At 47.1% G+C, this 12,500-nt stretch overlaps 2 protein-coding genes across 8 annotated transcripts in view; both read right to left on the bottom strand.

Moving 5' to 3' along the window:
* The window catches only part of LOC126578752 (diacylglycerol kinase theta), a 27,743-nt gene extending 22,435 nt beyond the window's left edge, over positions 1 to 5,308 (bottom strand). For 3 of the 4 annotated variants that reach the window (XM_050241670.1, XM_050241644.1, XM_050241661.1), the window contains exons 1-2: positions 5,160 to 5,308; positions 1 to 1,493 (exon numbers count right to left, since the gene is read on the bottom strand). The exon at positions 1 to 1,493 is cut by the window's left edge and continues 118 nt beyond it. The gene's annotated coding sequence lies outside the window, so the exon portion shown is untranslated. Of the gene's footprint in view, positions 1,494 to 4,242; positions 4,278 to 5,159 lie in introns of those variants that run through there. The other variant, XM_050241653.1, reaches the window with a different exon arrangement.
* Positions 5,309 to 6,346: 1,038 nt separating this feature from the next.
* LOC126581481 (AP-1 complex subunit sigma-2) overlaps positions 6,347 to 12,500 on the bottom strand; it is an 8,367-nt gene continuing 2,213 nt past the window's right edge. Inside the window, exon 5 of one of the 4 annotated variants that reach the window (XM_050245167.1) lies at positions 6,347 to 7,265. In XM_050245167.1, the coding sequence (XP_050101124.1) occupies positions 7,221 to 7,265 (45 nt within the window). In that variant the 3' untranslated portion in view covers positions 6,347 to 7,220. The other 3 variants (XM_050245166.1, XM_050245168.1, XM_050245169.1) reach the window with 3 other exon arrangements.

Here is a 12,500-nt window from a genome sequence, read left to right as displayed (position 1 = left end):
GTTTGCTGCGGATGCGGCTGCCGCTGCTGCTGCTGCTGCCGTTTCTGCGGCTATGGCTTCTATGATGATAATGTGTACGGCACGGCTAGTGCCGAGATGCGGACAATATCAATTGGCGAAGCTGGACCGTGGTTGTCCAGCAGCAATCACGATGATGATGATGATGATGGCGATGGCTTATGACTTTTAGGGCTATCCCTAACACCACCACACCCCGTGGGACTAGGGCGATGGCGATGTACTTTGGTAGCTGGTTCCTGTGACCGTTGGTAGGAGTTACTCGCGTTAGCTTTTTTTCTTTTCTTCGGTGGCTGCGTTTCGGTCGCTCTGTTGTCTCTCTTTTTCTCTTTCTTGGCGTTCTATCGGTTGATGATCAGACCACAGCACTGGCTGGCTGGCTCAGCTGATCTCGAGAGGATCCTCCTGAGGATCGATTGGTCATCGTCGTCGACTACCACCACCTCCACCACCACTACCACCAACGACGACGACAGCAGCGCTTCAAAGCCTCTCTACGCGCGTCCTGCAGATGCGGTGTCCTGATCTGGCGGCACATCCGGCGTGCCTTGCCAGCAGCAGCAGCAGCAGTTGGTGGTGGTCCGGTAGTGGTTCAGGGTGGGGAGGGGTGGGTGTTGTCGAAGAAGATTGACTCTCCCGGAAGTAGGCCGCACTGTGTACTGCTCGAGGACCCTCACCGTTGTCCTGTTGACGGCTGTATTCGGCTTTCTTCGTATTTTTTTTTCTGTTTCGTTTTCTTTGGCACCTTTTTGAACTTCTTCTATATATACACTAACTGCACTAGACCACTAGGGCAGACCACTAGCAGGGGTTGTGTCCAACTTTAAATTGTCTTGCGAGGAGTTTTGCTTCAGTTTCTGTTGATCTCGATCTCAAGCTCCTCCTCGGAACCGCTCTTCTTCGTTGCCTCCTTTCTCATTCCTTCGCGCGCGCACACACTCGCACACAAACACACGTTTGCACACATACATAAACAAACACATACACTCTCACACGCACGCACACGACGATAACACTCACACACACGAACGAACGGTTACCGACGTCAGACGCCAGGCGCGACACTCACATACCGACTGTACACAACATATACAGAGGTCAGGACAGACGACGCAGCGGCGGTTCTACGGCACGAATTTTCCACTGCTTTCCACTGCCGCTTCCACCCTCCTTTTACCTCCCTGCTCTTCTCTTCTCTTCCCTTTCTTCTTCTGAGGCTGCTTCCACTTGTTCCACTTTGCTCGTGCGTTTTCCACTAGCGGCCGCTGCCTCATCCAGCTGCTGCTTTCCCTGCTTGCTTTTGCCACGCGGTGGCTTTTTGGCTCACATTGCGTGAGTGCTGCTGAGTCGAGTGCTCATCGTGTTATCTCGCGACGACGACGACGACGACGACGACGACGACGGCGCGCTACTGAGCGCTTGCACTTCACTTTCTTTACGTCACCACCTTCTGCCGCCAGTCATCGTCATCGGAGCTGCATTGAAAAAAAAAAAAACGTTGGAAAATCATAATCAAAACGGTGTGGCCACACAAGCGCCCATCGACAGGCGCGCTACGCACAATTATCGTTATTGTTATTCTTAGCACGCCACTGGCACTAGCGTTCTGTGTATGTGTTTGTCACTCTATACAACGTTTATGGGACATTGGTCGACTCTCGCTCTTTCTCTCGATTTCGACCACCAACAGGTCCCAATTTTGGGGAGGCTTATCCAGCATTTTCCCTACCCTTCGTGAGCGCCACGGAGCAGAAACACGGTTTTCATCGTCATCACCATGCGTATCCATTTTTTGCTCGACACACTTGACGGGCACGACGGGAAAGGGGGAAAACCATTTCACCATGACCACGACGACCATCACAGCCACCCATCGTCGAGCAGCATCCATCAGCTGCTGAGTATTCACGGTCCACCGTGATGGCTTGGCAGCGCAATCACTACCAATCGCAACCCCCTTTTCCTAGAGAACGTCTGCGTATGTGTGCGTGCGCGCGAGTGCAAACCGAGGACGGAGAGAGTGCCTTGGAAAATATTTACAATAAATACTGCCCCGTAACATCCTGCCGTGACCGAGGTGGCTGGGGCTGGTACAACAAGTGAGTAGTGAGTAGCGAGTAGGCTGCGGCTGAGTGAGTGCCTTTCTGACGAGACCACCTCCTCCTCCTCCTCCTTCATCACCATCAGTACGTTGTATCCTGGAGTCGTATGCCATGGCCTCATCCAACACACAGCATCCCACCGATTCAGCGATCCAAGCGATCCACTCCCACACTTGCACAGTGTGCTCACGCGAGCGCCACACAGAGCGGGTGCACAAGCATCCGCAATCAGGAAAAACCGTCCCTTCCTTGGGGGATCGCGCTATCGACCTTTTGATAGTGCAGCGAATGAGCAGCTGAATTAGTAGGCCAGGAGGTTGCTGCTTAATTTCTAGCTAATGAGTGAACAGTACATCAACCACCACCAGGCCTACTACATTTCATGCAATCGACAGTTCGATGGTCGAGTTACGGAGTATTTGGAGAGAAAATGTATTCTAGTGGGAGCGACAACACCAGCCAGGAGGCCTGTTCTGTTTTTCCAGGGAAAAAAAACGCAAGCAGACCAGACGCACGAACGCACGCACGCACGCATGCACGCCATTCACGCACAACGGACGCACGTACGCATACTACCGTAAACAGAGTTTTCTTTTGGCTGCTCCATTTCCACGGATTGAAGGAAGAGAGCGCAGAGAGCGTCGCTACTACCTGTGTGTGCGTCCGTCCGAGAGAGAGAGAGAGAGAGAGAGAGAGAGAGAGCGCGCGCGAGCAATAAAAAAACAACACGGTGGAAAACTGAGCGACCCCAAAATGGAGTGGTGAAAAATTGTGAAAAGTAAGGAAAGTGTGCCCACATGCCACAATCGTCCATCGTCACCATACTCGCATGCACGCACACATACAGCGATGCATGTACACACAAGTGTGTGACGGTATGATCGCTACTGGTGTTTGGAGCAAAAAAGTAATCGGAATCAAAGTGGCCGGTGGAAAATGGGAAATCATTATTATGGGCACCTCGTCGGCTCTAGACAATCTTGCCTACTTGATCCCACCGAAAGACCAAGCAAAGCTAGTGGGAATGTAAAGGAACGCAGCTGTGTCTGTAGCCCAGCAGGTCAGTACGGTCTGTCTTCGTTCCCCTTTTTTTTTTGTTGCTTCGCTCGCTGCTGGAGTCCTAGTGGCCTCCTTTTCCAAACCACTAAAACACATAGAGAAGCCATGGAGCGGACGAGTTGGGACTAGTCACGAACGGCACGAGTGTGCGCTCTGTGCATTTGGTGGCCGCGCGGCCGACGAAACGTTCCAAGTGGATCCCGTTCGTTGTTGCAATTGTTGCTACTGTACGAGGGTATTTTCCATGGTTCCTGGCCCCCTCAATCGTAGCTTTGTGGAGCGGTTGGCATACAATCACACGCACCAGTACCGTATTCGCGGCACCTGTACACCTGCGGAACTCGCTAGAGTAGGTTTTCATCGGCCAAGGTTGGCGGACGGTCGAGGCCAGAGGCGCGAACAGTAATGGTCAGCACTTCCGGTGGAGGTCGCGTTGGTGGTGGTGGTGGACGGTGGGGTACCGTGAGCTATTGTTGCCGCTCCCGTGTGCAGCGCCGCGGAGGGAGATAATTTTAGCTTGATGAAAAATCAAATTTCCCACCACCATTTTCCGCTCGAACGCCGCGCCGTGGTCCGCCAGTCAGAATTTCGAAGTCAGAGGCTACTACTTCGGAACGCAGATCACATCGCGCACTCGACAGCAACGACAACGATAACCACCACCATCACATCGACAAACACACAGCAGGCGGTCCCTTCTTCTTCATCCGTTCATCGTCATAGCGAAAGTGGCGCTGGCGACCGTTCTCAGTAGGCAGCCGCCGAGCAGAGCAAGATCTGGTGCACGCACGCACGCACGCACGCACGGACGCAACACCAGCGTCCTTCTGCTTCGATGTACTCCACATAGTAGGCCATCCTCATATCACCATAGTACCACCAACTCTACACAAGCGTGCCATCGTGCGCACTAACGGACGCCCGCACACACATCCTGCATCTCTTTTCCGCACGGTTTTCACACATAGAGTGCAAGAGAGAGAGCGAGCGCGAGAGAGAGAGAGAGCGAGTGCGAGAGAAAGAGCGACGGTCACCTCTCAACGGGGTCAGATACATTATTCACCTGTTTCTGAAAGGAAAAATGTTGGGAAAACTCCGATGGAAAACTCTCGCCAATGGAACTGGGAACGGAACTGTTTCGCACGTCATTTGAGCACTGCGGGCGTGCGTGCCGTGATGCTGTGGTGGTGGCGGCAATCATTATATTTGATTTGAAATTTTCTTTCTTCTTTCACTCGGTTACTACTCCGTCGATCGTCGTCGTCGACTCGTTCATCTCTCACATATCTCATACCGTCACCAGACACGCACGCACGAACACAATCTCTATCTCTCTTTCTCTCTCTCTCTCATACGTATACTCTCTTGCTCTCGATACTCTCTCTCTCTCCCTCTTCCTTTCCCTTTTTCTTCATCACATTGATATCGTCCTTTTTCCATTTTCCCATTTTTTTCATCCTCCAACCTCCAGCACACACACTGCACACACATACAAACGCACACACAGCCACAGCATACTTTGCTGCAGATCTGCGACTTTGCTTTCTTCTCCCTCAGCTCACTAGGTGGAGAGAGTGGTCGGAAGGGGGGGGGGTCGATTCACCGATTTTTCACTTTTCCACGGGCACGGCAGGTGGGTTTTCCACCTTGTAAAAGCCTTTGCCACCGTAACCGTTCAACAACCGTTCAAGTATCCTTGTACTGCGTTGGAGCCCCAGAAAATCTGCGAATCTGGCACTCCCACGAACAACGAACTACACACGAACGGATGATGACGGTGGCGGCGGTATGGTATGGTGGTGAAGGTGCCGAATCTTGAGTTGAGAGTTAATCGTTCAAACCGAGTCACCACGGTGGAATGACCACCATCTTCGGCCTGCGGGAGACCGCTTGAGGCCATGGCCGAACAGCACTAACAGCACCAACAGCACCAATCCGGATTGCCACCGTCATCAGGCTGAAGGACCGACGGATACCGACCGGATCACAGTAGCGGCAGCAGCAGTGGCGGCGGACGTGTTCGCTGGAGCCACCATCAGCGGTAGTGGTGCCACCGTTGCCCGTTCGCACGGCAGAAAATGTTGCTCCATTTTGTCCTCCCTGTTTGTCACCATTACGACCGCGTCGCTCCTGATGACACACGGGCACGGTGCACGAGCAAAGGTTGAAAACTGAGCCCACTTTTACGGTCCGAGCGACCAAGAGGTCTCCCCCCAAGAAGGAGCGAACAGCGAGTTTTCCACAGCGAGGTAGTGGGACTATTCACATTCCCACACTCTCATTAGCCTCTCGGTGGAGTCCTTTCGAAGGGAAATTCATATGCAACGGTGCTCTCGCTCTCCCGGCATCTCTGGGAAAATCGGATTCCTCTCCGAAGTTTTTCCAGGGAGCAGCACTGGCAGCAGAATGGAAGCAGTTTTCCAACTTTCCACGCTTTCTCTCTCTCTCTCTCTCTCTCTCTCTCTCTCTCTCTCTCTTTTCAAATTGTGTTCAGGTAAAGAGTCGTTCTTTGATTTTCCTGCTCTCTCGTTCTCTCGCATTCGGTCACAGGATTCGACGATTTCCTTATCGACCCCTTCAACTTTCTCTCTCTCTCCCATGCCTGTCGATCTACAATGTCAAGGAATCTCAAACTTGCTTTTCCTTCATTCCGATTGTTCACCTTTTCATGGATGGAACTCGTTAGCCGTTTTCACTGGATTCCATTCCACCGGATGGCCCAATTCTTAACCTTTCATTAGTTTTAGAGTTGTAGAGAAGCAAAATTTCCCGTGAAAATGTGGAGAGAGCAGAAAGTTTTCCTCGTTCCTTAAGATTCAACTATTCGAGCACCGCCCTGGAATACTCACATTCGAGCAGCCCCTCGCGCGGAATTCGCTGCCGTTTCACTCTCGGCTCAGTGGTGATTCCGTTTGAATTTGAAATTCGTTTCGGAACAGGAAAGGAAAGATAATTTCAACAGATTCGCGAGGTAACATTCTTCTTACCTGTTGGAGAACACCGGTGCAAAGAATGTCCATAGCTCACTATGTCCATTTATGATATCCACGCCTTCCTTGATCGTCGGTATGGGGCGCGATTGTGTCGTTGAGCCAGACTCACCGGTGGTCGATTCAATAAAGGATATTTTCGGATATTGATTACAAAACTGCGCGCACTCGGAGAACTTCGTTATCTGAGGTTATCTTCTAATTTTATTAGAAATCATTTATATTGTTTTTGTTCGGTAATTATATCAGAAATATGGTCTTACATACGCTAATATCTTTACCAATGGAGCCTAGACTGCTATGCTACACTAAATAAATGCTACGCTGTGAAGGGATCCATTTCCCTTTCCCTTGATCGTTTCGATTGATCGATCAGTGATCCGATATATCGTGCACGGTGATCCCTCACCGTATGTCATCGATTGTTTACAACGCCCCTACGGAGCGGTACGTAGCCGCTGACCACCTTGCTCATAGGCTTGAGATGGAATGAAGATGTTGGCAGAATATCTTACACATTAAGTACAAGTTTTGCGTATGTTTGATGTGAGTGGTCTAAATGCGGTATCGTCGTTCATCGCGCTTGTTTACAAACAGACTCGCGCAGGATGCGTGAAAAGCTCATTAACGGGGTACAATATTTATCTCTGCCGCCTCATGGGATGATCATGCTTTGGCCAAACGTTTCGCACGTGAGTAAACTCAGAACTGATCGGGAAAGATAATCGCGCAGGACAGCCTGTAATAACACGTGGCATCGCGTGTATGCTTGATGCCAGCGAATTGATATGTTGTCTTTAATCGATTTACAACCAAAACATCAGAAAAGGGAAATGCAAATGGAATCGTCTTAGGTTCCAATGTAAGACCGACCTAACACAGAATGTTGAATGAGAAACGAAGTGAAATGATTGCAAAGAAACCTAATAAACTAAACCCATGGAAGCTAATGCAAATGGAATCGAGTCACTGTTCATAATTCGTTGTGAGCTTTGGCTAGCAAAAACGTGCGTCTGGTTCCAACACCACCACCATCGCCACTGGCTACCGTCTATCCGAGCCCATGGTCTTCGAAGAATCCTTGTGGTGTTTCATCCTAGAGTGGAAAGAAAATGAAACCATCAATGGCGCACGCAACTTAAGGCTACAGAGCAAAACGACAAAAAGAAGAAGAATAGATTCATGTTCTAACGAATGGTAATCTTGTTTTTTTGGCATTCCTTCTCAAAGGATGTTTCCTTCGGGGCGGTTGCACGGTATTTGCTGAGCTTTTGTTGAGCAAAAGAAAAATGTTTATATTTATCGATAGTAGCACCAACAAAAAACAAAAACAAAAAAAGAATGTTTAAACTAGCGTAGGTAAAGAGATTGGTTAGAAAAGGGAAAATGCAAAATTAGGACACAAAACTAATGCAAAATCATTGAGATTCTTAAAGTGACGTACGTGCGGTGCAATGCAAAAGGCTCATATGAAAAAGAAGACAAAGACTGGGTTATTCAGCTATTGAAGGACTATCGAAGCAAAAAGGAAAGCCGTGAAAAAGAGGTTTTTAGTTTAGCTAACGTATACAAACTAGTAAAAAATAGTTAAAACAAGAAACAGAGAGAAAGAGAGAGAGAGGGAGTGAGTGCAAAATGTGCACGCACCTGCATCTGGTACAGGGCACACGTAAAGTGCCATTTGGACATAGTTAGTTAGTTGCTGCACATGTTTGGTTGTGCTTGCGTTTAGCTAATCGATTAGAATGGTTTCACACATTGGAACGTTAACAAGCAAACACAATGCATATAGAAAACACGGATCAACGCAAAACGGATAAACAAGGCCTCGGTTCACACAGAGTTAGACAGACAGACAGACAGACAGACATAAATTACGTACCTTTGTTGGTTGCGTTTTGTTCTTTTAGCATTTTGGGGGATTTTGAGTTGCGGTTAGAGTGTCAGTAGAAGGAACAGAAGAATGTTGTAGAATGAAATGACGAAAAGGAAAGTTTGCTCTCGCTCACGTTCATCACATTAAAGTTGTGCAGTGTGAATAGAGCAAGAAACAAACCACGGTAGTATCAGAGTGGTAGAAAAAGAAGTGGGAAATGTCACGGAGAATCCAGATCCAGAACCGATATCAAGTGCCGGAACTTATTACCTTGGTAACTATACAATATGATCTAGGCTAGGCCAGCCGCTTTTGGTAGTTGTCTCTATAATCGTTGTATCTGATGCACACATTTCTGTTAGTTAGTTTCGTTTCTAATGATTAATTGTATGGTACAGTCTTCCTACTCGAAGGCTGGCTAGTTTATTGTTCAATAAAAACACTCTGCTCTACACATCAGCAGCAATATAGAGAAGAAAAGATTGGAAGCAAAGACAGTAAAGAGTGCGGCAGTTGGTAACCAAATATAAACAGTCCGTTTCACCAGTATGCTACAATAATTTGAACTAAAAAAATGGCACATCGTGTGGGAAGCGATATATCAATATCAGCTACCCCACGGGCGGAATTCATTCTATCTAAATCAGGAGTGCGCAAAGGGGTTTGTTGGATCGGCTAAACCGCAGGACTACGGGAGTAGTTTTGTGGGAGTTAGGGCGGTAAGAGGTGAAAAAGGAAGGAAAAACCAATAGAGGGTTTTAAGAGAGATTGTTGGTGAAAGGAACGGGTTCGTCGCTGGATCGTGCATGTGCTCAGAGCAGTCCAATATCTCTTAAGGCTCCATCCGCCGCTTCGTCCTAGGCAAAACATGAAAATACAATGTACACAGTGCCGTGGCTATGTTTTAGGCGTGGTTTTGTTTCATCGCTTTAGACCATTCGAAAAGTTGTTGAGTGTGGTTCTAGTGAGCAGTATAGGCGTAGAGGGTAGCGTTGTTTTCGTTCCGTTTGTACTTTGCCTTAGACCGACCGCGCGTTTTATACAGAGCCCATCGTGCTATGAAATCCGTTAAACTGTTGTTGCCGAACGAACGTTTGGGTTTTTGTTTGGGTTGGTTCAGATGGTCAATTTTCACAAATGGTCGAAGAGACGTTTGAAGACATTAGAGTGAGAATAGAGATATAACAGAATAGACCGATAGAGATAGATAGATCACCAAATCACACACATACACACCACGCCTTTACGTTTCAGACAATTTACTCCGATCCACATGCTCCGTAATGTACAGCAGGGTTGGGTAAAGGATTACAGTAGAGGAGAAGGGAAAGAGGGACTTTTAATGTTGCAGACAGAAGAATATGAATGCCGTACATGAGCACGCGCTGGTGAGGATAGCGGAATATCTACAATGGAGAGGAGTAAAGAGTGTTATCCAAACCTTATTGTCTTTTGACCACTAGGTGCACACTGGCTAGCATCCCATTAGCGAACTCTGCTTGATGTAGTACAGATGGATCGAACCGATCGCTCACTCGATCCGTCCTATTATTCAAAGTACCGTAGGTCCACAGTTACAACGAACAACCAAACACACGACCATGCAAATTTAACTCTCGCATTCGATTAAATGATTCTTCTTTCATGCAATTCATCGGCAAGGGTGCAAAGAAATGCTTATTAGATAAAATGAACCTTAGAATAATTCACGGAAAAAATAAGGAAAATTACTAAACACAATACATAGGTAGATAGATTCAAACAAAGGAGAAACCAAGGAGATAAAGAAAGGAGAAAACGGCAACACTGGGCTGGGACGAGGTGCAATAGGAAAAGGTGGAGAAATCACAAACCAAAAAAAAAAAAAACGTCCCACCCATCCCGCAAGACGGTTCTCACCGAACGTGGAAGCGCATCCACCTCGACGAAGGCAAAAACGAACAAGAGAGAAGAGGAGGTGTTGTGTTTGTGGGTATATATTTTTTCTAAGCATTACGCAGTATGTCTCTAAATGTATAAATGGATAAAATTTCGTGTTTTACATGTGTGTGTCTGTGTGTTTTATGGGGTTCATTTCATTTTTGTTTCGTTTAAATATAAATACGATCGCGCTACGACAGTGTTATCGCGATCAGTATCGACGTCGCTTCTGTTCTGTCTTTTGGAAGTCGACTTATGTGGCTTATGTTACTACCTAAACCGTAGCCGTAGACTATTTCCCCTCATTTTTATCTTAAGGAGTCTTTAAAAAAAAAACAACAACAAAAAACAGGACGTCAAGATAAAAAAGAAATCCTCTCGCTTTTGGTGAATAGGGATGGAGGTGTGTCTGAAGGTGTCTCAGGGGCAGGGACGGGGACAGTGGGAGGGCAATGATAGTGTCCTTATTAGACGTGGTCATGTCTGGCTTGTTGGGTCGGTTAGAGTTTAATAAATCAAAAAATAATCGTCCTCATCTAGAACCTGTAAGACAAATGTTGGGAAGAGGATATTGAGTAAGTTTCTCACTTTTTCGCATCCCACTTATGTGTGCATGAGAAAGTATGCCACCGCATCCCACTGGATAAAGCATTTGGTAAATATTTTAATAAAAAGGGATGAACCGAATGTGAAGGAAAACGTTCAAAAGCATTTAACATGATCCAAAGTAGGTCACAAAAGAACGAACATTAAGGATAATAGAAGCTACTTACAAACAAAGTGTCTGTCCCCGAGAGATGAGGTACATCTACAATCGGGTGAGTTGAAGACGGAAAAACAAATAACGAACTTGGAACAAGAACGATACTGAACTCCGAACGGATAGAAACAGAAGGTATTAAGAGACACACCGTTTTGGATCCAAACCATTTTGCATATTTACAGCTCTGCAGCCGCCATTGCCCTTGCACGCTGCCGGGATACCCGGGGAGGGGGAAACTGTACCGATACCTAAGCTGGAGAAGGAAACACACCGAACACGCATCCCGTGATGGTGACGCACCAAATGCACTCCACCCGAAATGTGCCAATGGGAAAAAAGCTACAATGAACAGCCCCCCTCAGGTGAAGCAGTGGGAATCATTCGGAGAAGGAGAAAGCTATCGGCTGTCGACGCCTGTTTGTGTTGTGTGCACTTGAGCACCGGAGAGCAGTCGCGGCTGCCCTTTTAGCACTCCAGTTCCTTTTGCTGTGGCGCATTGTGTGGTTGCGTTGATGGCGATGAAGAAGGGAAGCGATGCGAGGATTAGAAAAGAACGAAACGAGAAGAAACGAAATTTGAAAAACCATTTGTGCGGCGATGCTGGCGGTATTGCACCATGTCAATGCGAATCAGAAATCGGAGGACACTTCCGGCTGAACGACAGCACCGAAGCACCAAAGCATAAAGGATATTTTCCGAGAGCGAGGAGCTACATTGATAAAATACGAATGAGATAAGCCACTAGCTAGTGGTAAGGTAAGCATTGCACCAACGATGAGAAATAGTTCAGAGCAATGATTAAAAAAAACGAAGCGAAACGAGCTCAAAGAAGGTATCAAGCATCACAATCTTATTAAGCGGAATGGGCAACTACCAAACAACTACGTACGGCGAACATCATCCGTCAGTTATCAGTTAAGATTTTCGTTCAAATCCTATCGAAGGAAGGCGTATGAATCGTGTGTAGTGTTTGGTTTGAGCACAACGATTAAGGTTGCGTTGGTAAATTGTTTCGTTATTTTCCAATTGAAGCGATACCCACTCACCGACGCGATACCGGATGATACAAACACGCGGTCCATTATTTTAAAAAGTTTAAATAAACAAAAGAGGAAGAGAGAGAGAGAGAGAGAGAGAGAAAAAGAGAAGAGAAAGAGAGAAAGAGAGGGAGAGAGAAGAAAAAGGATAGTAAAAGAGGGTCGAAAGAAGATCTTAAAACGAACCATCCGAAAGAACTCAAATCCTGAACCCCTAAACAGTGGCGTGTGCGCTGTAGTAGCTTGAGCACCAAATCAGTTCTGTTTAGGGATCCGGCACCTATCAGTACGGGGCGGGGGCACTGTCTCTCAAGCAATGATGAAGCAATGCATTTCGTTCAAGGAGAAACCAAAGAGCAAAGGGTTCACCAAAGAGGCAGGGAAGCGAAAGCTTATTGACGCATCAGAAAATCGGTTAGCCTTTTCGGCCAATCATCCTATGTGGGATTGTGATTATATTGAAGATCGTCAAGTACGGTATCGTTCTGAAGTAGCACGTACAGTGCGCGCGAACACCAACAATCAGCGGAAACAAAACGTGAAATGATCGTATTCGATTCATACAATCGTTTCTTCGTTTTTCCACCCGAAGGGAACGAAAGTTGAACATGAACTGAAAGCAGCTAAAGGATTTCTGTAAAAAAACAATCAATCTTAAGCTAATAGACAGGACAGAAGAATGGCACTTGACAGTATTCTACGAAAATTTCAAGGCTACCCAAAACCCTAACAATG

Source organism: Anopheles aquasalis, chromosome 2, assembly GCF_943734665.1.
Source record: "Anopheles aquasalis chromosome 2, idAnoAquaMG_Q_19, whole genome shotgun sequence".
NCBI lineage: Eukaryota > Metazoa > Arthropoda > Insecta > Diptera > Culicidae > Anopheles > Anopheles aquasalis.
This window is presented reverse-complemented; position numbering and strand designations above follow the sequence as displayed.